A 24,751-nucleotide genomic window follows, 5' to 3' on the forward strand; every position below is an offset into this window, starting at 1 on the left:
CGTCGCGGTGAAGCCTACTGGAGTCTGACAATCAGGAGGTCCATGGACCAGAACCTGCAGGAGCTCAGAGGAGGCCATGGAGAGAGTCCACCACACCTGCACCCTGCACCTCCTCCTCCTCACCGTCTTCCCCCTCTGCTGCCAGGCCAGCTGGATGTGAGTTCGGATACGGATTATCTGAGTTTTTATTTGTTTAATCAGTTTATCCACCAGCAAGCCCCCGTACCGACCTCTTCAAGAATGCCTTCACCTCATAACCTCCTTTCCCTTCTCTCCCCTACCTCCTACCTAAACTCATAATTCTGACCTTAAATTCCTAATTCTCACTTTAACCACATAATTCTCACTTTATTCTCAGAACTCAAAAAAGGAACTAACCCTCTTCAGTTTTTTTTTTTTTATCTATCTATACTTTTTTAAACACATTGCTTAGATTATTGTAATTATATGCAGAATCATTATTATTATAAAAAATATTTTCTGATTTAAATTTTTTTGGTTGGGCATAACTGTTGCTTCACTATAGTTCCCCTCGCCTTGGATTCGTGTTGACTGTCTCTCGTGTGTTCTAGGTGGCTCGGGCTCAGCTCGGCGGGTGTTGCCGAGCAGCGGGGCTGCTCCGACCTGCCGTTTTCCCGCGAGCAGAAGGAGCTGTGCCGAAAGCGACCGTTCCTCCTTCCCGCCGTGCAGGCCGGCGCGCGCCTCGGCCTCGCCGAGTGCCAGTCGCAGTTCAAGCACGAGCGCTGGAACTGCACGATCTCTAAAGACTTTAAAGACATTAAGGACATTAAGGACTCTAAGGGTTCTAGAAGATTTAAAGACTCGAAAGGGTCTAAAGGGTCTAGGCACTATACAATCTCGAAAGACTTGAAGGGGTCTAAAGACCATAAGGTCTCTAAAGACTCTAAAGTGTCCAGGGACTATACAGAATCTAAAGACCATAAGGATTCTAAAGACCAGAAGGACCCTAAAGAATATAAGGACTCTAAAGACCAGAAGGACTATAGAGACCAGAAGGACTCTAAAGACTTCTCTGTGTTCGGTTACGAGCTAACGAGCGGTAAGTGATTTATACGGTTGAAATCGGTATGTTGTTAGCTCTGTCTCTAACATGTAGGACTTCGTGCACTAACTATTATTTTGGCCGATATATAATTAATATATAGCCTATCTAATGGTCCGACAGAGCTCTGTACAAGACCAGGTAGGACGTGTTTCATGTAGCCTAGTAAGATTCATGCGTTCATGGGCTTTATGCTCCTGGCTCAGTAGGCCTTGCGCTCATTGCGCTTTAATTCGTTTCTGTGATTTGATTATAACCCAATTACCCCCTGGCGCAGATATAGGCTACTGACAATATTTCAACGATATACCACATCCAGATATACCACCGATATACCGCGGAACACGTCTAGCCTGCTTAGTTAAACTATCACACAGCTTATCGTCGGTAATTAATACCGGTTAGCCTTATGTTGTAGAAAGAAAAAAAATAAAATAAAACCAAGCAGTGATTGCTTATCTTCTTTTCTTCTGCATTAAAATGAAAACAATAAAAGGCAAAATATATTTTAGCTATTCAACTTGAAACATTTATAAAAAGATTATTGTTTTTTTATCTATTTATTTATTTCTACAAAATATAAAATATGATATATTATATTTTAAACAAAGAATATTAACCATATTGTTAATATGCTTTAAATAATACATAGAAATGAATGAAACATAATATATTCGCCTATAAAAGAGTTTATCGTGAAATAGCTGGAATTGTGAACACAATTTATATAATGTTATTTAAATTAAATAATAAATCATTCACTTTAAATGTAAAAATTATAATTTAAGTTATTATTATAAGTTATTGTTATTCTATCATTATTCAAGGCATATTTCAGAGCAGCTGATTGGTTGGTTAAGTGAATCTTGTTTCCTCAAGAGAGCTTTTCTGGTTAAGACTGGATTTGTTGTCACAAACCCTAATAAGATCCACCCAGATAAAGACCTAAATTGAGGACTGTGTGTGCGTGTGCGTGTGTGTGTGTATGTGTGTTTGAAGGCACCAAGGAGTCCGCCTTCATCCACGCAGTGATGGCCGCGGGGCTGGTCCACGCCATCACGCGTGCCTGTAGCCAGGGCGCCATCGCCGAGTGTGGCTGCGACGCCAGCCTGCAGGGCCCGGGTTCTCCACAAGGGAACCTGCAAGGCCCGGGTTCCTCTGCTGGTCTGCAGGACCCGGGTTCTTCACCGGGGAACCGGCAGGGCCTGGGTTCTCCGTCAGGGAACCTGAAGGGCCGGGGTTCCACCACTGGGAACCTGCCTTCTCTGGGTTCCACCGCGGGGAGCCTGCCGTCCCTGGGTTCCACCGCGGGGAGCCTGCCGTCCCTGGGTTCCACCATGGGGAACCTGCAGTCTCTGGGTTCTACCGCTGGGAACCTGCCCTCTCTGGGTTCCCCCCTGGAGGGCTGGCACTGGGGCGGCTGCTCAGACCACACCCGCTTCGCCACCTGGTTCAGCCGCCAGTTCCTCGACGGCCCCCCGGGAAACACCTCGTTGCCACGGGCAACGAGCCCCGCCCTGCTGGCTGTAAACCAACACAACACCGACGCCGGACGGCAGGTGAGGAGGAACACGAAGCAGTAAAAGGGGATCGGTGGAACTGCATGCGCGGCTAGGTTCTCGAAGAAGAGAGTACTGCTTCCTCTCCCAGGCTGTAGACAGAACCATGATGACTGACGGTTTTTTGTTCCTGTGACAGAACCACGATGACTGACGGTTCTATGTTCCTAAAAGAGAACCACGATGACTGACGGTTCTATGTTCCTTAGACAGAACCACATTGACTGACAGTTCTATGTTCCTTAGACAGAACCATGATGACTGATTTCCATGTTCCTGAGGCCCCGTCCACACTAACCCGGGTAAATGTAATGCACATCCGCAATGAAAATGATCTCCGTCCACACTATCGTTTTCATATCGTTTTCGGGATGTTTTGCATCCACGTTCCACACTGAAATTATTTTGATAAACAGTTGTTGTCATGGTTACGCAACTCCGACACACCTCTCTGTTTAGATTACAGGCCCGTGATCAGCTGATATTTACAGTTGATCAGCTGGTTAATCAGTTTCGACCCGGTCTTGTCCATAAACGCCACTCCAAGTACGGTTTGAAGTGCCATCTTTCGTTTTTTTTTACCATCACTTAAGAACATCAAGTACAGCGCTGGCCTCTCTGGTGTTGGAGCAACAACATTTTTTGAGGAAATATGTCGAGTTGTATCTGGAGATAAATTATAAATAAATACAGAGAGATCATCAATTGCATTTCACCTGCCATTTTTGATGAGCGTCTCTCGGTCTCGAGCGCAAGCTTGTGGCAGCGTCATGGCAACCGAACGTCATCGTTTCTGAAAGCCTCCGTCTACCCTGTCCACACTACAACGCGAACCCAGCGTTTTCACATTTATCCACCTCAGCGGTCTGTTTAGAAAAGCATCGTTTTCAGTATCGGAATTCTCCATTTAAGTGTGGACGGGGCCTTAGACAGAACCACGATGACTGATGGTTCTATGTTCCTAAGACAGAACCATGACTGATGGTTCTATATACCGTTGACAGAATCACAATGACTGACGGTTCTATGTTCCTTAGACAGAACCACGATGACTGACCGTTCCATGTTCCTCTCCCAGGCCGTCGAGAGAACCATGGTGACGGAATGCCGTTGCCACGGCGTGTCCGGTTCCTGCGCGGTGAAGACCTGCTGGCGGTCCCTGGCCCCGTTCGAGCGTGTGGGGGCGGTTCTGAAGGAACGCTTCGAGAACAGCGTGGAGGTCCTGCAGCGCTTTGCCCGGCAGAAGGTCCGCCGCAAGGACAAGGTGAGCCGCCGCGTGCCGCTGGAGCGCGACCGCCTCCTCTACCTCCACAAGTCGCCCAACTACTGCCTGGAGGACCCGGGGCGCGGCAGCCTTGGCACCCGGGGCCGGACCTGCAGCCGGACCTCCCGCGGGGCGGACGGCTGCGGCCTGCTGTGCTGCGGGCGCGGCTACAACACCAGGGTGGTGCGGCACGTCACGCGCTGCGCCTGCAAGTTCGTGTGGTGCTGCTACGTGCGCTGCCGTCGCTGCGAGAGCGTGACGGACATACACACCTGTAAATGACTGACATCCACACCTGTAAATGAGCACCTGTAAATGACCGACATTCACACCTGTAAACAACTACCTGTAAATGTCCGACATCCACACCTGTAAATAACCATCTGTAAATGACCGACATACACACCTGTAGACAACCACCTGTAAATGGCCGATCTAAACACCTGTAAATGACCGACATGCACACCTGTAAATTACTCATGCACGCACCTGGAAAACGACCGACACACACACCTGTAGATAACCTAATACACTCCTTTAGATAACCTCACACACACACACCTGTAAATAAAGGGACCCTTCGCTGCCTCTCTCCTCTCAGCCCTCTAACTCATTTCAAACGAGGTCAGCAAAACAAAGACACGTTTTGCAAAGGATTTTAAGACCGAGGCTTTCTTGAAAGCTACCTTTCCCACCTGTCGTCAGACAGGTATCGAGCCTCTGGAGCGATACATAACGGATCATGGTCTTTATTGGAGAGAGTGTGAGACGATATGCACAAGCCGAAAAACAATGCATTAGCAGCGACCGGCCATGTGTGACGCCGGGGTTAGGACGTATGTTATGGGATTCACAACCGGGAAGATGAATGTGTGAACCCATGAGTCATGGACTCACAGGGACAGAGTATGCGAGCTAACCGTGTGTGACAGGAAGTGACTAAGTGAAAGGCCTGTGCTTCTCTAGGATGTCCTGCTCTGTGTTTAGGAATGTTGTGGCAATTTTATAAATGTTCTCTTTTTTTCACTTTTCCCTTTCCATGTTCAGGGTCAGTAATTTTAAAATCCGCCTCGATGTACAGTTATTAATATCTATTTAATTGATAGTATCCTTTATCAAAATTGTAAAAACAACAACAATTAGTGATCCCTTGGTTTAAAGGTTTCCGTTCACTCAGATCCAGTCTTTCCAGTCTGTGCCCCGTGTGTCTCTGAGATCTTCTCCCTCTCGCCCATAAAAGCACAATGTCCGTAAATCACAGAGGAGGCTTCGACCACACCCCCGCTCGGGGACCCCAGAGACCCTGCCCCTCCGGGGGTCTCTGGTGGACCACCACACCCCTGGTCCGCTCCCCGCGGGCCGAGGGGAGCGGAGAGACTTGGTTGGCAGCGGCGTGTTAAATACCGCTTCTGCCTCCTACTGCCTCCTCAACAAAGACCCCTCTAATAGTGGTATTAGGGAACGGAGAGGGGAGGGGGGCTACAGACCGGTCCCACCAGGACCTGGACCCGGACGACAGACCGGTCCCACCAGGACCTGGACCCGGACTACAGACCGGTCCTATCAAGACAAGGACTAGGACTACAGACTGGACCGGGACTACTTACTGGATCTACCCGGACCCGGGACTACAGACTGGACCTACCCGGACCCGGGACTAGACTGGACCTACCCGGACCAGGGCCCGGGACTACAGATTGGACCTACCCGGACCCGGGACTACAGACTGGACCTACCCGGACCCGGGACTACAGACTGGACCTGCCCGGACCCGGCCCGGGACTACAGACCGGTTCTATACTGCTCATTACACAGTACTTTCTGGTGTGATGATACTGGGACAAGGACACTGATGTTTAGTGTGACCACGTTCTCCTTCACTTCTGTGCGACCCACTTGATCCGTAACTCATGTCTCTGAGTGAAGATGTACTTGTTGTTGAAGTTCTGTTTGTATGGGCGTCCCGGGAGACCAGCTGACTGCTGCTGACCTCGGCCCGGACTCAGATCTGAAGTCATGACATGGCAGATTCTCTCAGGATATGTGTGTGTGTGTGTGTGTGCGTGTGTGTGTGTGTGTGTGTGTGTGCGTGTGTGTGTGTGTGTGTGTGTGTGTGTGTGTGCGTGTGTGTGTCTTTACCCTCCAGGATATCCTGCTATTCTCCTCTTCACTGACATGTGCTGACATCACATTTGCTGACACTCAGTCTGTGTTTTTCTTCATCTATTTACAAATCGTTATTCTCATAGCATAATCGCCCAAGTCAATTTTTAAGGTTCATCTTGTATTTAGTGTCCAAAAATGACCAAGTCAACTAGCTGACTTAGGCAGATAGTGATAATGCAATGTAAAAATCCCTCTGATTGGTTTAGGACTTAGCCACCGGGGCACAGTGAATCAGCAGTGGTAGGAGAGTAGATTCAGGTTAAATATCACAATTTGGACAAGCTATGAATTAGGCAATTATATAAGGCTAACGATATACAATCATCACATGTCTTCTATTAAAATATACAATCACCACATATAATTTATTAGCATAAACAATCATAATAGATCATTATTTCAACATTTAAGAGTTTGCATCACGTTTTCCCAAACTGTTATTCCTAAGAGTCGTATAAATGTGATCATTCCTAATAAAATCATGATTGAATACCAACTTTGATGTCACATCTATGCAACATGTTCATCATCACGGTGTCTCAGCAGATGAGGAGCAGGATGTCAGCTCAGAACCTCTGTCCGCAGTAAAGCTCTCCCCCCTTATCTGGAGAGGAAGGGGGTCCTGGGGTCACCGTGGGGGGGCTCGAGCAGGAGGAACGATGTGCCCAGAGAAGGAAGTGAGTTAACAAAAGGGCCGCTGAACCCCCCCAGAGCGCAGACTGTACCAGACCAAAGAGAGGCACAGAGAGGAGAGAGCAGATCACGTCAGAGTTTAGAGAGGACAGGACCAGAGAGGAGACCCCCGTCAGAACTTAGAGAAGACCAGAGAGTACCAGACCAGCGAGACCCCCCCATTCAGAGCTCAGAGAAGACCAGACCAGCGAGACGCTCCCGGTCAGAGCTCAGAGAGGACCGGACCAGTGAGACCCCCCCCAGTCGGAGCTCAGAGAGGACCGGAGCAGCGAGACGCTCCCGGTCAGAGCTCAGAGTACCAGACCAGTGAGACCTCCCCCGGTCAGAGCTCAGAGAGGACCGGACCAGCGAGACGCTCCCGGTCAGAGCTCAGAGAGGACCGGACCAGCGAGACGCTCCCGGTCAGAGCTCAGAGAGGACCAGACCGGTGAGACCCCCCCCAGTCGGAGCTCAGAGAGGACCGGACCAGTGAGACGCTCCCGGTCAGAGCTCAGAGAGGACCGGACCAGCGAGACGCTCCCGGTCAGAGCTCAGAGAGGACCGGACCAGCGAGACGCTCCCGGTCAGAGCTCAGAGAGGACCGGACCAGTGAGACCCCCCCCAGTCGGAGCTCAGAGAGGACCGGACCAGTGGGACCCCCCCCAGTCGGAGCTCAGAGAGGACCGGACCAGCGAGACGCTCCCGGTCAGAGCTCAGAGAGGACCGGACCAGTGAGACCCCCCCCAGTCGGAGCTCAGAGAGGACCGGACCAGTGAGACCCCCCCCAGTCGGAGCTCAGAGAGGACCGGACCAGCGAGACGCTCCCGGTCAGAGCAAGGGCAGCGAGTCTCATCTGATCCTCCCTGCGGCACTCCAGAGCGTTTCTCCGGACACGGGAGCGCAGGGGGTGCTGAGAGGAGCGATGATGACGGGTTCCTCCTGGTCCAGCTGGGGCCCCCTCCTGATGCTGCTGCTGCAGCTGGGCCTGCAGACTACAGCCTCTGCAGACGCCCGTCAGGTAGGATCCTCTCTCGTCCATTACTCTGATTCAGAGGCCTGAGGAACCTTACTCATCATATGCTACAAGGTATTACATGGTTTCAAATATATAGGTCCAACCTCCTCAGATGATAAACCTTATATTTTAAACCTTCTCAGATTATAAACCTTCTCAGACGATAAACCCTCTCAGAGGGTAAAAATACCTCAGATGGTAAACCTCAGATTATAAACTTTCTCAGATGGTAAACCTTCTCAGATGATAAACATCAGATGTTAAACCTCCTCAGATTATAAACCTCACATTATAATCCTCCTCAGATGATACATTTCCATAGATGGTAAACCTTCTGAGATGATAAACCTTCTTAGATGTAAAACCTTTTCAGGCGATAAACCTTCACAGATGGTAAACCTCAGATAGTAAACTTTCTCAGATGATAAACCTCAGTTAATAAAACTCAAACCAAATCAAGCTGAGACTGAGGCTATCGACTTGGGCTAGGGCTAGAGGCTTGTGCTAAGGACTGCTAACGCCTGAGGCTAACGACTGAGGCTAGCGACTGAGGCTAACGACTGGGGCTAACGACTGAGGCTAGCGACTGAGGCTAACGACTGGGGCTAACGGCTGAGGCTAACGACTGGGGCTAACGACTGCGGCTAGCGACTGAGGCTAACGCCTGGGGCTAATGACTGGCGCTAATGTCCGGGTCTAACGACTGGCACTAACGAGTGAGGGGGCACTGGCCTCCCATCAGGAGACCCCCCCCACTAAACCCAGTGTGTGTGTGTGTGTGTGTGTGTGTGTGTGTGTGTGTGTGTGTGTGTGTGTGTGTGTGTGGGTCTGCAGGGTTTCTGTCCCTTCCAGAGACGTCTGAGTACTAGGACCCTGTGCGTGGACAGCCAACTCGGCTTATTCTACCAGTCATGCCCCTCCGGCTACACAATCGAGAGTGCGCAGGGCAGCAAGTGAGTCCCCAGACCCCCAGGGGTCTATGTAGGACACTGATATGGGCCTGGTCCTGGATGTACCTGGGGCCTGGTCCTGGATGTACCGGGAAGTGGACTAACCTGGTGGAGATGAGTCGAGGGGGTCCTGGTACATCCACGAGCAGACCCCTGAGTGATGACATGAGACCCAGCTCTTCTAACATCTACTGGTATACTGGGATACTACTCTTTACCAGTACTATCCAGTTTACTATACTAGGATACTACTACTGTCCCAGGCCCTAACAGTTCTAACTGATCCCACGGTTAACTCATTTCCAGTGCTCACTGGTCCCAGTCCTACCTGGTCCCAGTGCTCACTGGTCCCAGTCCTAACTCGTGTGTGTGTTCAGACACACTACTGTCTTCACTTCTCTGTCGGGCTGCTCTAAGGAGTGTTACCGGGACGTGGAGGAGCAGAGGTGCTGTCCCGGGTACTGGGGCCCGGACTGCATGGGTCAGTACCTTCATGTTATATATTATATAGACTGCATGGGTCAGTACCTTCATGTTATATATTATATAGAGTGCATGGGTCAGTACCTTCATATTATATATTATAGAGTGCATGGGTCAGTACCTTCATATTATATATTAGATAGACTGCATGGGTCAGTACCTTCATATTATATATTAGATAGAGTGCATGGTTCAGTACCTTCATATTATATATTATATAGACTGCATGGGTCAGTAACTCCATATTATATATTATATAGAGTGCATGGGTCAGTACCTTCATATTATATATTAGATAGACTGCATGGGTCAGTACCTTCATATTATATATTAGATAGACTGCATGGGTCAGTACCTTCATATTATATATTAGATAGAGTGCATGGGTCAGTACCTTCATATTATATATCACATAAATATTATCTGTTATATATTTAAAGACTGCATGAGTCAGTACCTTCATATTATTTATTAGATAGACTGCATGGGTCAGTACCTTCATATTATAGATCGTAAAAATATTATCTGTTATACATTATATATTTAAAGACTGTATGGGGCACTACCTTTTATGTAATATATCATTTTGTATTTATTCAACATTATTTATTATATATTGTATATTATATAGACTATGGATCAATACCTTTATATGATATATTATTTAGTAAATTCAGTTAGTGCTTAGGGTTAGTAATAGGGGAGGGGAAAGGGAGATGAGATGAGGAGAGGAGAGGCGAGGAGGTGAGGAGAGGAGGTGAGGAGAGGAGAGGAGAGAGACGGCAGCAGAGGAAGGAAGTGGTGTAGTAAGAACGCTGGCTCAGATCCTCTGGGGCAGCTGGAGTTTTCACAAACAGCCTCAGCGGTTCCACCGGGTTGGGACGTCCCTTGGAGTGCAGGGACCACGAGGTTAGCTACGTTTAGCTGAATGAGCTCAGTGTAGCCTCCACATCCGAGGCACGGGACAGACATCGGCAACTTTACATTCAACACAGCAACTGACAGTCATCAACATGTGAACGTTGATGTTGTTATAAAGCTTGGAATGAAGGGTCAAGGTTCTTCTTAGGCCCCTTTCTTACTGTGATGTCTTTCTTCTTCCTGTGACGTCTGCCTACTTCCTGGGATGTCTTCCTCCTTCCTGTAGCATCTCCTGTCTTCCTTTAATGTCTTCCTACTTCCTCTGATAAATACCTTCTTCCTGTAACGTTTTCTGTCTTCCTGTTACATCTTCTGTCTTCCTTCTTCCTGTTACATCTCCCTACTTCCTGTGATGTCCTGCTGCTTCCTGTAACATCCTCCTACTTCCTGTAACATTTTCCTACTTCCTGTGACGTCTTCCTTCTGCCTGTCCCGTCAGAGTGTCCTGAGCGAGCTGTGCGGCCGTGTAACGCCAAAGGAGTCTGCTCTGACGGCATGGGGGGAAATGGAACCTGTAGTTGTCAGGTGAACGTACACACGTATAAAACATGTCACATGTTGTCTTATCTTTTGTTCTGCGTATTTGATGTAATGCTCATTGCAGAAATCACTTCAGATCAGCATTATCTGAAATTGTGATTCTTTGTTTTTGAGTGTGTGTGCGTGTGTGTGGTTGCCTGGGTGTGTGTGTGTGTGTGTGTGTGTGTGTGTGTGTGCCTATGTGTGTTCATGCCTGTGTGTGTGTGTGTGTGTGCCTGTGTGTGTGTTGGCCTGTGTGTGTGTCTGTGTGTGTGTGTGTTTGCCTTTGTGTGTGTGTGTGTGTGTGTGTGTGTGTGTGTGTGTGTGTGTGTGTGTGTGTGTGTGTGTGTTTGTGTGTGTTTGTGTGATTGTGTGCTTGCCTGTGTGTGTGTGTTTGTGTGTGTTCAGGATGGATTTGCAGGAACTGCCTGTGAGGACTGCTCACCCAACAGATACGGTCAGGACTGCCGCTCAGGTAGCTCCTCCCTCCTCCCTCCTCACCCCTCTGCTCCTCCCCCCTCTGGTCCTCTCTCCTCACCCCTCTGCTCCTCCCCCCTCTGCTCCTCACTACTCTACTCCTCTCTCCTCTCTCCTCACCCCTCTACTCCTCTCTCCTCTCTCCTCACCCCTCTGCTCCTCTCTCCTCACCCCTCTACTCCTCTCTCCTCTCTCCTCACCCCTCTGCTCCTCTCTCCTCACCCCTCTACTCCTCTCTCCTCTCCTCCCCCCTCTGGTCCTCTCTCCTCACCCCTCTGCTCCTCCCCCCTCTGCTCCTCACTCCACAGCCCTCTGCTCCTCACTCCACAGCCCTCTGCTCCTCTCTCCTCACCCCTCTACTCCTCTCTCCTCTCTCCTCACCCCTCTGCTCCTCTCTCCTCACCCCTCTACTCCTCTCTCCTCTCCTCCCCCCTCTGGTCCTCTCTCCTCACCCCTCTGCTCCTCCCCCCTCTGCTCCTCACTCCACAGCCCTCTGCTCCTCACTCCACAGCCCTCTGCTCCTCTCTCCTCACCCCTCTACTCCTCTCTCCTCTCTCCTCACCCCTCTGCTCCTCTCTCCTCACCCCTCTACTCCTCTCTCCTCTCTCCTCACCCCTCTGCTCCTCTCTCCTCACCCCTCTGCTCCTGTCTCCTCACCCTCTCACCTCCACTGTATCTGTTTCCGTGGCGATGCCCATGTGTTGACCCTCTCCTCTGTCTCTCATCGCCCTTGGGGGTCAGAGTGCAGGTGTGTGCACGGCGTGTGTAACAGCGGTATGCGGCAGGACGGGTCGTGCACCTGCTTCTCCGGGTACAAAGGCCCCGCCTGCGACCAAGGTAGGACCTCCTCCACCTCTCCTCCGCACAGGAAGCCCCTCTCTGATGTATCAACTCTCTAATGTATTCACTCCTCTGTCATGTATTAACTCCTCTGTCAAGTATTAACTCCTCTAATGCATTCACTCCTCTCTCATGTATTAACTCCTCTCTAATGTAGTAACTCCTCTCTAATGTATTCACTCCTCTGTCATGTATTAACTCCTCTGTCAAGTATTAACTCCTCTAATGCATTCACTCCTCTCTCATGTATTAACTCCTCTCTAATGTAGTAACTCCTCTCTAATGTATTCACTCCTCTGTCATGTATTAACTCCTCTGTCAAGTATTAACTCCTCTAATGCATTCACTCCTCTCTCATGTATTAACTCCTCTCTAATGTAGTAACTCCTCTCTAATGTATTCACTCCTCTGTCATGTATTAACTCCTCTCCCATGTTATAACTCCTCTACCTAGAGTTGTAATGTATTAACTTCTCTCTCTTGTATTAACTCCTCTCTTATGTATTCCTCTCTAATGTATTAAAACCTCTATCTAGAGTTGTAATGTATTGACTCCTCTCTAATGTATTAACTCCTCTCTAATGAATTAACTCCTCTCTCATGTATGAACTCCTCTCTAATGTAGTAACTCCTCTCTAATGTATGAACTCCTCTCTAATGTATTAACTCCTCTCTAATATATTAACTCCTCTCTAATGTATTAACTCCTCTCTAATGTATTAACTCCTCTCTAATGTATTGACTCCTCTCTAATGTATTGACTCCTCTCTAATGTATTAACTCCTCTCTAATGTATTGACTCTTCTCTAATGTATTAACTCCTCTCTAATGTATTAACTCCTCTCTAATGTATTGACTCCTCTCTAATGTATTGACTCCTCTCTAATGTATTAACTCCTCTCTAATGTATTGACTCCTCTCTAATGTATTGACTCCTCTCTAATGTATTAACTCCTCTCTAATGTATTGACTCTTCTCTAATGTATTAACTCCTCTCTAATGTATTAACTCCTCTCTAATGTATTGACTCTTCTCTAATGTATTAACTCCTCTCTAATGTATTAACTCCTCTCTAATGTATTGACTCCTCTCTAATGTATTGACTCCTCTCTAATGTATTAACTCCTCTCTAATGTATTGACTCTTCTCTAATGTATTAACTCCTCTCTAATGTATTAACTCCTCTCTAATGTATTAACTCCTCTCTAATGTATTGACTCCTCTTTAATGTATTAACTCCTCTCTAATGTATTAACTCCTCTCTAATGTATTGACTCCCTTCTAATGTATTGACTCCTCTCTAATGTATTGACTCCTCTCTAATGTAGTAACTCCTCTCTCATGTATTAACTCCCCAGAGCTCCCTGACTGCGTGGCGCTGAGCTGTGGGCTGAACTCCGTCTGCAGGGAGGAGGCTGCAACGGGCCTGCTGGGCTGCCAGTGCGCCGTCGGCTACCAGCAGTCAGGGGACAAGTGCATCTGTACGTCCTCCTGAACCCTGAACCCTGACCCCTGACCCCGGGGCCAGCCTCAACATCTATACATTGTGTCTTCATTATTCTCTTCACTCCAACGCAGCGCTCTGATGTGTGTTTGAGTCCAGCGGGAAAACTGGGATTTAATTCCCGCCTCCTTCCAAGCAAATCCATATTTTCTTTGTTTAGTAGGAATCTCGATGCCGAGATCGTCTCCACATTATTAACCTTAATGGTTCGTGTGACAGTTATTGAAGACTTATTATTGACTTATTCATTTCACATGAAAGTGTTTTTCGGGCCCAGACTGCAGGGCTACCCAGACTACGATCGTAATACGAGTGTTGTGTTAACCACTCTGACGCCGCCCTCCTCTCCCCGGCAGCCATCGACCCCTGCCTGCAGCGGCCGTGCCACGCCCTGGCCGTCTGCGCCCACACCGGCCCCGCCCAGCACGTCTGCGCCTGCCCCTTTGGCCACGAGGGCGACGGGCGCGTCTGCTCCCCCGTGGACCCCTGTCAGAAGTACCAGGCTGGCTGCTCCGCCCAGACCAGCCGCTGTGTGTACGACGGGCCCGGGGCCGTAAGTCTGACCCCAGATCAGTGTGTAAAAGGGGCCGGGGGCCTTATTCTGACCCCAGACCAGAGCCGATTTGTGGACCCACCACAGGGATGTGTGGTCGGCTGGTCCTTCAGAGGTGGTCTGTACTCTGAGTTCTCTGTCGGTGTTCAGGGTCTGTAACTCTAAGTTCTCTACCGGTTAACCTGAACATCTATCAGCCTATTGTACCACAGAGCCGTCCTCGTGGGGCTCCTGTCGCTCTCGACACTGATCCTAGGTCTGCTCCTCTCGGGGGACAGGGGTAGTAGACTCAGCTAGTTAAGGTCACAAACTGAACACGGTGATGCCTCTGTGGAAACAGGGTCTACTGTGCAGTTTATTGCATTGCCATGCGTTGTAACCTCCTTAGAAAAGGTGCATGAACACGACCCGTGCAGGTACCCCATCAACGTGTTCCTCCAGAAGCTAACAGGGGACCCCCTGTTGTGATCCTCTCTGTGTGTCGTGCAGTCCCACTGCGAGTGTCTACCTGGGTTCCATGAGCTCGACCACGCCCTCCGCTGCCACCTGAAGGACGCCTGCACACCAGACGCCTGCCACGAGAAGGCCAACTGCACCACGGTCCAACCCGGAGTCGCTCAGTCAGTCAGCCGCTCACCTCGTTTACACGTTCACCTCGTTCACACGCTCACCTCATTCACACGCTCAGCTCATTCAAACGCTCATCTCATTCACATGCTCACCTCATTCACACTCTCACCTCATTCACACGCTCATCTCCGTCAAACGCTCAACTCAGTCACCCACTCAACACATTCACACCCTAATCTCATTCACATGCTCACATCATTCACACTCTCATCTCATTCACACGCTCACATCATTCACACTCTCATCTCATTCACACGCTCATCTCATTCACACGCTCACATAATTCACACGCTCATCTCAGTCACACGCTCACCTCATTCACGCTCATCTCATTCACACGCTCACATAATTCACACGCTCATCTCAGTCACACGCTCACCTCATTCACGCTCATCTCATTCACACGCTCATCTCATTCACACGCTCATCCCGTTCACATGTCCATATTTAATATCAATCATACATTCTTCTGATTTATGTGTGTTTTCATGTCACGACATAATCCTACGTTTGAGTCTGAACTATGAATGGAGTCCTCTTTACAACATCACCTCCTGCCCCTCCCCCACCCAGGTGCACCTGCCCTGAGGGTTACCGTGGCAACGGCAAAGTGTGCTACGGCAACATCATGCAGCGTCTGAGGGACCTGAACACAGAGCCCGGTGGCCAGTGGACGGGCCAGCTGACCGAAGCCCTGACGCTCTTTGGTACACCCCACGACACACCACGCCTGACATCCGACGGGTTGACACGTGACATGCAACACATGTGTCACGCGTCTAACGGACGTGTGATGAGGTCTCTCTTCCTGTGGTCCCCTTTCTCAGGGTCGGTCTCCTGGCCGCTGGAGAAGCTGGGCCCCTTCACCGTGTTCGTCCCGATCAACAGAGCATTCCGCTACAGTCCGGTAAGAAGACGGGCTGCTGACACGCTTCTCAGTATCATATCTCTTCTGTTTCAGATTCAACTCACTATTTAGCACGGTTTTGATATCTGGTGTTTATGGATACAGCAGTTACATTTACATTTAGGGCATTCAGCACACGCTTTTATCCAAAGCGACTTGCAATAAGTACATTTGTAAGAAGAAAGAGGAACAACAATATATGGCTGTCGGTACAGTAAGGATGTTCATAGAACCAGGAGCCAAGCGCTAACAATCGCTAGGTTAACCCATTCCTCTTATACAAAGATAGCTGGATAAGATGCCTCCCAATGATAAGCACTATTTTTAAGTGCCAGGACGTCGTACATCATACAATAAGTGTCTTGTCTCCCGTCTCAGAGCAAGTCCCTCGTGGTGGACGCGGTGAAGGCGAAGTACCTGTGTAAGCTGCACATGGTCGCGGGTACCATACCCCGGGACGGCCTGAAGAGGGCGGGCGTGTACTACACGCTGACCGGGAAGGCCGGGGAGCTCGACAGCGCCAGCAAGGTAAGACAGAGGGACCTCGGCCCCTCCGTCACTCGTTTACACCGACAGGGGCTGGGGGTCGCATCCCCTTCTACAAATTGTGCGACTATGATATTGGGTCTGGACCTGATGTGGGTCTGGTGGGTCTGGACCTGATATTGGGTCTGGACCTGATATTGGGTCTTGACCTGATGGAGGATCTGGACCTGATCAGGGGTCTGGTGGGTCTGGACCTGATCAGGGGTCTGGTGGGTCTGGACCTGATCAGGGGTCTGGTGGGTCTGGACCTGATCAGGGGTCCGGTGGGTCTGGACCTGATATTGGGTCTTGACCTGAGGGGGGGGTCTGGACTTGATGGAGTGTCTGGACCTTATGGGCGGTCTGGAGCTGATATTTGGTCTGGACCTGATGGAGGGTCTGGGGGCCTGGAGCTAATGTTGGGTCTGGACCTGATGGGGGGTCTGGTGGGTCTGGACCTGATGGGGGGTCTGGTGGGTCTGGACCTGATGGGGGGTCTGGTGGGTCTGGACCTGATGGGGGGTCTGGTGGGTCTGGACCTGATGGGGGGTCTGCTGGGTCTGGACCTGATGGGGGGTCTGGTGGGTCTGGACCTGATGGGGGGTCTGGTGGGTCTGGACCTGATGGGGGGTCTGGTGGGTCTGGACCTGATGGGGGGTCTGGTGGGTCTGGACCTGATGGGGGGTCTGCTGGGTCTGGACCAGATGGGGGGTCTGCTGGGTCTGGACCTGATAGTGGTTCTTGACCTTTACTAGGCGGCTCTGAGTAGGATCCGACTCCGCGGGAGCAGGACGAAGGTGGCGATCGTGGAGCCCGACGTAATCGCGTCCAACGGGATGATCCACCTGGTCAACAAACTGATCGAGAACATTCCGCCCACCGTGGACAGCGATACGCAGGTACGTGTGTGTGTCTGTGTGTGTGTGTGTGTGTGTGTGTGTGTGTGTGTGTGCGTGTGCGTGTATGCGTTGGTGTTTGTTATTGAAAATTCACAAAGAGTGTGTATTTCCCAACAGGAGAATCTGATGAAGGTTATTTCCGACTATGGAAAGTTTTCCAAGTTCAAGAGTTTATTAGAGGTTTGTGTTTTTATCGCTTTTCATTTTCTTTTCATTTATTTCTAAGTAATACAGTTAATAGTCTGAACATTTTACTGTTGCTTTAAATGATACAGATAATAGGCTGAACTTGTTACTGTATCTTTAAATAATACAAATAGGCTGAACTTGTTACTATCGCTTTAAATAATACAGATAATAGTCTGAACTTGTTACTGTATCTTTAAATAATACAGATAAGGCTGTCTCTCTAAAGGTCATGCCAGAACTTTAGTTTTATTTGTTATGCAGGGAAATTTGAGGAAATTGCTGCATGAGTGAAAACGACTTAGGAGTTATGAACTTAGCATTAGTAAAGGGATTCAGCGAGTTGTTCTCACCAGATGTTAAAACCACTATACTGGTCTTCATATTACCATCTAATTATATCTTCAGCATTTATATGATGAATATTGCATCATATAAAGTGTGTGTTGCAAGACAATGTACATCTGTAGTTCAGATATTGTACTCTTTGTGTCCTCCTGCCTCGGGTGCAGAGAGCCAACCTGTCCCCCCTCATGGACTCCCCTGGTCCCCACACCGTGTTCATACCAACCAACAATGCCTTCAGTGCCATGGAGGAGGGACAGCTAGAGTACCTCACCACTGATGAGGTAAGGTGACGTCCTCCAGTTTCATACCTCCCTGCCCTGTAGGGCCACACTGTATAGGGGCGGCAGCAGCTCAGGAGGTAGAGCGGGTTGGCAAGGTTGCTAGTTCGATTCCCCGGCTCCTCATAGCGGAGTGTCGAGGTGTCCCTGAGCAAGGCACCTCACCCTAATTGGTCAGAACTGGCTATCGCCTTGCATACCGTCGGTGTGTGAATGTGTGCATGAATGGGGGAAGGTTAAGCAATATTATAAAGCGCTTTCGAAGTCCAATGGTTACAAAAAAGCTCAATATAAACACTGTCCATTTACCACTTACCATATAGCCCACTGCATCTGCACCTGTACGGCCACACGGTTTAACTCTCTGCACCTGAAGGGCCACACTGTATAACTCTCTGCACCTGAAGGGCCACACGGTGTAACTCTGCACCTGTATGGCCACACGGTGTAACTCTGCACCTGTATGGCCACACGGTGTAACTCTCTGCACCTGAAGGGCCACACTGTATTACTCTCTGCACCTGTATGGCCACACTGTATTACTCTCTGCACCTGTATGGCCACACGGTGTAACTCTCTGCACCTGTATGGCCACACGGTGTAACTCTCTGCACCTGAAGGGCCACACTGTATTACTCTCTGCACCTGAAGGGCCACACTGTATTACTCTCTGCACCTGTATGGCCACACTGTATTACTCTCTGCACCTGTATGGCCACACTGTATTACTCTCTGCACCTGTATGGCCACACGGTGTAACTCTCTGCACCTGTATGGCCACACTGTATTACTCTCTGCACCTGTATGGCCACACTGTATTACTCTCTTCACGTGCAGGGCCACGGCAAATTAGTGGAGCTGGTGCGGAACCACGTGGTGGAGTCCTCAAGGGTGAGGAGCCTGACCTTCTCACACCAGACATGATCTTCTACATATCTTCTCGACTCTATATCTAACCTTTAAGTCCTGTTTTGAAGCTCGAGGTCTACAACGTGGTGTCCGGCCCCAGAGCTTCCTCCATGGCCAATCAGGTTCTGTTATTCAACGTGTCGGAGAACGTGAGTGAAGAAGAAGTTGATCTTCGAAACCTGATCTGTATTCTCTGTGTCCCATCTCATCTGACACCCGTTCTGATCCTCCCCCGCTGTGTGACTGGTTCCCAGGGCCGGGTCTCGGTGAACGGGATGGCTGTCCTGGAGGCGGACGTGGAGACCAGGAACGGCCAGCTGTACTCCCTGGACGGGGTGCTGATCCCAGCCTCCATCCTGCCTATTCTCCCCCACCGCTGTGACGTGTCGGAGACCAGGCTGGTGGAGGTGGGGCTCTGCAGACTAAAGCGGCTCTGTGCTTGTACTGAACATCTCCGCTGTTCACTCTCGTTCTCGTTCTCCAGTTCTGTTCACTCTAGTTATCCGGCTCCGGTGCTGTTAACTCTCGTTCTCCAGTGCTGTTCACTCTCGTTCTCCGGCTCCAGTGCTGTTCACTTCGTTCTCCAGCTCCAGTGCTGTTCACTCTCGTTCTCCAGTTCTGTTCACTCTCGTTCTCAGGCTCCAGTGCTGTTCACTCTCGTTCTCCAGTGCTGTTCACTCTCGTTCTCCAGTTCTGTTCACTCTCGTTCTCAGGCTCCAGTGCTGTTCACTCTCGTTCTCCAGTGCTGTTCACTCTCGTTCTCCAGTTCTGTTCACTCTCGTTCTCAGGCTCCAGTGCTGTTCACTCTCGTTCTCCAGTGCTGTTCACTCTCGTTCTCCAGTTCTGTTCACTCTCGTTCTCAGGCTCCAGTGCTGTTCACTCTCGCTCTCCAGTGCTGTTCACTCTCGTTCTCCAGTTCTGTTCACTCTCGTTCTCAGGCTCCAGTGCTGTTCACTCTCGTTCTCCAGTGCTGTTCACTCTCGTTCTCAGGCTCCAGTGCTGTTCACTCTCGTTCTCCAGTGCTGTTCACTCTCGTTCTCCAGTTCTGTTCACTCTCGTTCTCCAGTTCTGTTCACTTTCGTTCTCCAGTGCTGTTCACTCTCGTTCTCCAGTGCTGTTCACTCTCGTTCTCCAGTTCACTCTCGTTCTCCAGTGCTGTTCACTCTCGTTCTCCGGCTCCAGTGCTGTTCACTCTCGTTCTCCAGTTCTATTCACTTTGTTCTCCACCTCCAGTTCTATTCACTTCGTTCTCCAGCTCCAGTGCTGTTCACTCTCGTTCCAGCTTGCTACACCCGTTCTAAGATGGGCTTCCAGCTCCACCGAGCTGTTCCCTTCACAGATAGGAGGGGCACAAACATGGCGTTCCATGACACAGACCAACCCTGTCCTCCTCCACTCTGTGTTTCTCTCCAGGGCAAGTGTGGGAGCTGCCTCAGACCATCTCTTTTACAATGTCCGGCTGGAGATAACTTGGTAAGGTCACAGCCCGGACGTGGATTCATCTTTTAAAGCGTTCATCTAAGTGCTCTGGGCCTATGAGGGTGGTGTCAGATAAGGTCTTGTTATTATCATGAGGTTTTTTATTGTTGGAAGTATTATTATGTTTTCATGATAAATCCCACCATTTATTAAAATGTTGATTGACTAAATGATTTAAAATGTTTGCCTGGATGTGTATCAATTATTGCACCCATTGCACTCCTAACCATAGGAAATACCTTTGGTATAGCCTAGCACTAGCGGGCTAGGCTCAGCCGACGCTCTGTGGTGCTGCTAGGCTAATAGGCTAACTCTATAGGCTAACTCTCTAGGCTAATAACATAATTCTATAGATTAACTCTATAAGCTAACAAGTTAACTCTAAAGTCTAACTCTCTAGGCCAAGAAGTTATTTAAATAGGCTAACTATAGACTCACTCTATAGTCTAACTCTAATGTCTAACTCTACATGCTCAAATGTGTGTGTATGTCATCCAGGTTTTGACCTTCGGCTGCATCTACCAATTCAACCTCATGTCGAGGAACAATATGACACTCGGCATAAGAGGCTGCGCTCCGCGCTGCAACACCACCACCGTCCAGGTAAACACATGCCAGTATTAGGATTAAACACTTCATTGGATAACATGACTGCTGCAAGCTATACATTAGCTTAGTGCTACATTAGCTTCGGGCTACATTAGCTTAGCGCTACATTAGCTTGGTGCTGCATTAGCATATGGCTACATTAGCTTAGCGCTACATTAGCTTGCTGCTTCACTAGCTTGGGCTACATTAGCTTAGGGCTACATTAGCTTAACGCTACATTAGCTTAGCGCTGCATTAGCACCAACCCTCCGGTTTCCTCCCTGTGGCCGAGAAGCGGGCCTGCTGTCCGGGGTTCTACTCAGCAGACTGCCGTCCCTGTCCAGGAGGCTTCCAGAACCCCTGCTCCGGACACGGCCAGGTCAGAGCACACGCATGCACACACAAACACGCATACACTCACACATGCACACACGCATGCACACACACGCCGACACACATTCACACGCACGCATGTGAGCAGCGTTGAGTCAGTTTGTGTGTGTGCGTATGTGTATGTTCATGTGAGCGATGTGTTTGTGTGTTCATGTGAGCAGTGTGTGTGTATTCATATGAGCAGTGTGTGTGTGTGTAAACCTTCCTGTGTGTGTCCTCAGTAAGTTTGTGTGTGTGTGTGTTACCCTCTCTGTGTCCTCAGTTTGTGTGTCTGCGTGTGTGTCAGTGCAACCCTCTCTGTGTCCTCAGTAGATGTGTGTGTGTTTGTGTGTGTGTTTGGGTGTGTTTGTGTAACCCTCCCTGTGTCCTCAGTAGGTGTGTGTGTGTCTGTGTGTGTGTGTGTGTGTGTGTGTGTGTGTGTGTGTGTGTGTGTGTGTGTGTGTGTGTAACCCTCCCTGTGTCCTCAGTAGGTGTGTGTGTGTGTGTGTGTGTGTGTGACCCTCCCTGTGTCCTCAGTAGGTGTGCGTGTGTGTGTGTGTGCGTGTGTGGCTGTGTGTCTCAATTCAGGGGACGCATCCTTCGAAGGAAGCGGTCTATGAAGGTGTGGCCTTCGTAGACCGTGAAGGCCGGACCGAAGGACGAACAAACGTTCTTAAATGAAACGGTCTGGCCTACGGAGCATTTCTAGTTTGCGTAACAAGCCGTTAACACCCTTTACCTTGCGTGACGACCCGCCGCTCATGTCACCTAGCAACCCTGACAGCTGCGGTTCAAACCGGACGGCGGAGGAGAAATATGGAGCCGTTATATAATAATTATGTAAATTATAACGTTAATTTGTTTAACGTTATATGGCTCGTGTTAATGTCATTGAACTTTGACAATAAAGTTACAAATTTAAAATAGTCCCAACTTTATTTGAATGTAACAAAAATATTTTGTGTAATTTGCCGCTTCCTCCGACGCCATTTCTGAAAAAAATCCAACGCGCAATGAATCTTGGGATACTCTGGGCCGTGAAGGATCCAGCCGGTGGATCCTTTAAATCCGGTTAAAGAAGGCTGCATTTGTCGGCCGCATTTGAAGGACCCTTCGAAATGGGACAGCCTTGACGCGTCGCAGTGACGCAATCGGCCGTCGAATGCAGCCTTCGAAGGATGCGTCCCCTGAATTGAGACACAGCCTATGTGTGTGTAACTCTCCCTGTGTCCCCAGTGTGTGTGTCCTCATTGTGTGTGTGTCTGTGTGTGTGTGTAACCCTCCCTGTGTCCCCAGTGTGTGTGTGTGTGTGTGTAACCCTCCCTGTGTCCCCAATGTGTGTGTGTGTGTAACCCTCCCTGTGCCCAGTGTGTGTCCTCAGTGTGTGTGTGTGTGTGTGTGTGTGTAACCCTCCCTGTGTCCCCAGTGTGTGTCCTCAGTGTGTGTATATGTGTGTGTGTGTGTGTGTGTGTGTGTGTGTAACCCTCCCTGTGTCCCCAGTGTGTGTCCTCAGTGTGTGTATGTGTGTGTGTGTGTGTGTGTGTGTGTGTGTAACCCTCCCTGTGTCCCCAGTGTGTGTCCTCAGTGTGTGTATGTGTGTGTGTGTGTGTGTGTGTGTGTGTGTGTAACCCTCCCTGTGTCCCCAGTGCATGGAGGGTCTGGCGGGTAACGGGACGTGTGTCTGCAGGCCGGGCTTCAGAGGGTCCCGCTGTCACTACTGCACCCTCTCAAACAAGTGCGGCCCGGGCTGCAGCAGAAGTAAGTGAACGGGCGCCCCCTGGGGACACACAATGCAGTCACGCATCGACCGGGAGTCACTCACATGAATCCACTCATTCACCTACTGGGAGTCAAACACATGAATCCACTCATTCACCTATTGGGAGTCACTCACATCATCCATTCATTCACATACCAGGAGTCACTCACATCATTCATTCATTCATTCATTCATTCATTCATTCATTCATTCATTCATTCATTCATCATCCATGCATTCACCAACTTGGAGTCACTCAATTCATCCATTTATTCACCTACAAGGAGTCACTTACCCCCATCCACTCATTCACCTACTGGGAGTCACTCAAATTCATCCATTCATTCAGCTACTAGGAGTCACTCACATTCATCCATTTATTTATTATCCACTCATTCACCTACCTTCACACGTCGTTACACATTTTCAACATAATTTGTTCACAACACATTCAAAAATTAATGAATTCATAAATCAAGCAATAGGCATTAATTAAGTCATTATTCACCATCTAGCCTTTGGTCGCCCCAACTGTGCTCATAGTGCAGCTTAGCGTAAGAGTATAGGGAACAGGGAATGTGTGTTGTGTACAGGGAATGGGTTAACCTAGCGTTTGTTAGTGCTTGGCACTTGGTTCTATGAACATCCTTACTGCACCGACAGCGATATATTGTCGTCTCTCTTTTTTTCTGACAAATGTACTTATTGTAAATCATTTTGGATCAAAGCATCTGCTAAAGGCCCTCTATGTTCATGTCCTGCCCCCTCTGCCCCAGCCTGCCCCTGCCACCAGGGTACCTGTGACAACCGGCCCGACTCCGACGGCCGCTGCCGCCCGGACTCCTGCCTGCCTGGCTACACGGGGGCCCACTGCGAGAGACACACGCAGGCCTGCGGACCCAACGTCCACTTCTGCCACGCCAACGCCGACTGTGACTTCAGCCAGGGGCCGGCCCAGTAGGTGGAGCTGCTTCCTCGCGGACGGAGCGTTTATCAGTTGATTAATGACCCATGAACCAAGAGGTGGAGGTGACCCTGTCACGTGGTCACCCAGACCTGGAGTCAGGACCTGAATAAGACGCTAGAGAGTAGACTACAGGACACATGTTGACCCTGATTTGACACTGTGAACACGTTTACAATGAACCTTAAAACATTCCTATTAAGCTCAGCATTCTCTTAATCCGTTTAATTTTAAAAACATTTTTTTATTTTTTTTATTGTTTTGTTAAGCACCTTGCGTTGCAATTTTGCACGAAAGGCGCAATATAAATAAAGTTTGGTGTTATACAAACAGCTATAATGAACCGTTATTAACAGTTATTCGCCAAAGTCAAAGTGAATATCCACGGAGCCTGAGGTGAATAATTCTTTTAGTATACTGCACGTGAACACTCCAAAATTAAACAAGCTAGCCGGGATTTATTCGTTTTTATTAGCGGTTTATTTGTTTTTATTAGCGTGACGAGACGTTCGTCGATGAAAACAATATCCCGAGTTTGAGATCTCAATCATGGGATATTGCCCAATATCCCGAGATAGCAAACCAATCAAATTGCGCCATCTTAGGAGGTTCACGTGTAGCATATACCAAAGAGGCATATTATCTGTAATGTAATGCCTATGATCCTCCAACAGACGACTCCTAATACACACAAACCCGATCCTTCTACTGCTCTGGGGGTTCGGGGGTAGAGAGTCTATCCTGTGAATCTGAATCTGCTGTTGCTTCTCGCAGGTGTGTCTGCAAGCCCGGTTACCAGGGCGACGGGATCATGTGTGTGGAACGAGACCCGTGTGCCGCCCCATCAAGAGGAGGCTGCGGCAGTAATGTATGTCAACATTAACATGTACTACTGAGTGAACTTCAACATGTACTACTGAG

General features: G+C 49.3%; 2 protein-coding genes across 2 annotated transcripts in view; both read left to right on the forward strand.

Annotated features, from left to right (window-relative positions):
* The first annotated feature begins 76 nt into the window (after nt 1-76).
* wnt16 (wingless-type MMTV integration site family, member 16) lies at nt 77-4,168 on the forward strand. The gene is made up of 6 exons (XM_056587725.1): nt 77-156; nt 573-756; nt 1,021-1,060; nt 2,063-2,178; nt 2,446-2,622; nt 3,701-4,168. Exons 1-6 carry the CDS (start codon nt 77-79, stop codon nt 4,166-4,168), a joined length of 1,065 nt encoding a protein of 354 aa, XP_056443700.1.
* A 2,589-nt stretch (nt 4,169-6,757) lies between these two features.
* Nucleotides 6,758-24,751, forward strand: part of stab2 (stabilin 2) — a 43,252-nt gene continuing 25,258 nt past the window's right edge. The window contains exons 1-24 of the mRNA XM_056589359.1: nt 6,758-7,742; nt 8,574-8,692; nt 9,067-9,170; nt 10,533-10,618; nt 11,021-11,087; nt 11,831-11,926; nt 13,288-13,410; nt 13,790-13,986; nt 14,476-14,606; nt 15,190-15,323; nt 15,444-15,523; nt 15,902-16,051; nt 16,804-16,947; nt 17,065-17,127; nt 17,646-17,762; nt 18,597-18,650; nt 18,737-18,817; nt 18,923-19,075; nt 20,082-20,141; nt 20,646-20,750; nt 21,031-21,114; nt 22,754-22,865; nt 23,643-23,823; nt 24,605-24,698. Coding sequence (XP_056445334.1) covers nt 7,647-7,742; nt 8,574-8,692; nt 9,067-9,170; nt 10,533-10,618; nt 11,021-11,087; nt 11,831-11,926; nt 13,288-13,410; nt 13,790-13,986; nt 14,476-14,606; nt 15,190-15,323; nt 15,444-15,523; nt 15,902-16,051; nt 16,804-16,947; nt 17,065-17,127; nt 17,646-17,762; nt 18,597-18,650; nt 18,737-18,817; nt 18,923-19,075; nt 20,082-20,141; nt 20,646-20,750; nt 21,031-21,114; nt 22,754-22,865; nt 23,643-23,823; nt 24,605-24,698 — 2,631 coding nt within the window. The 5' untranslated portion in view covers nt 6,758-7,646. The remainder of the gene's footprint in view (nt 7,743-8,573; nt 8,693-9,066; nt 9,171-10,532; nt 10,619-11,020; nt 11,088-11,830; nt 11,927-13,287; nt 13,411-13,789; nt 13,987-14,475; nt 14,607-15,189; nt 15,324-15,443; nt 15,524-15,901; nt 16,052-16,803; nt 16,948-17,064; nt 17,128-17,645; nt 17,763-18,596; nt 18,651-18,736; nt 18,818-18,922; nt 19,076-20,081; nt 20,142-20,645; nt 20,751-21,030; nt 21,115-22,753; nt 22,866-23,642; nt 23,824-24,604; nt 24,699-24,751) is intronic.

The sequence above is a fragment of the Gadus chalcogrammus genome, chromosome 4, assembly GCF_026213295.1.
Source record: "Gadus chalcogrammus isolate NIFS_2021 chromosome 4, NIFS_Gcha_1.0, whole genome shotgun sequence".
NCBI classification, from domain to species: domain Eukaryota; kingdom Metazoa; phylum Chordata; class Actinopteri; order Gadiformes; family Gadidae; genus Gadus; species Gadus chalcogrammus.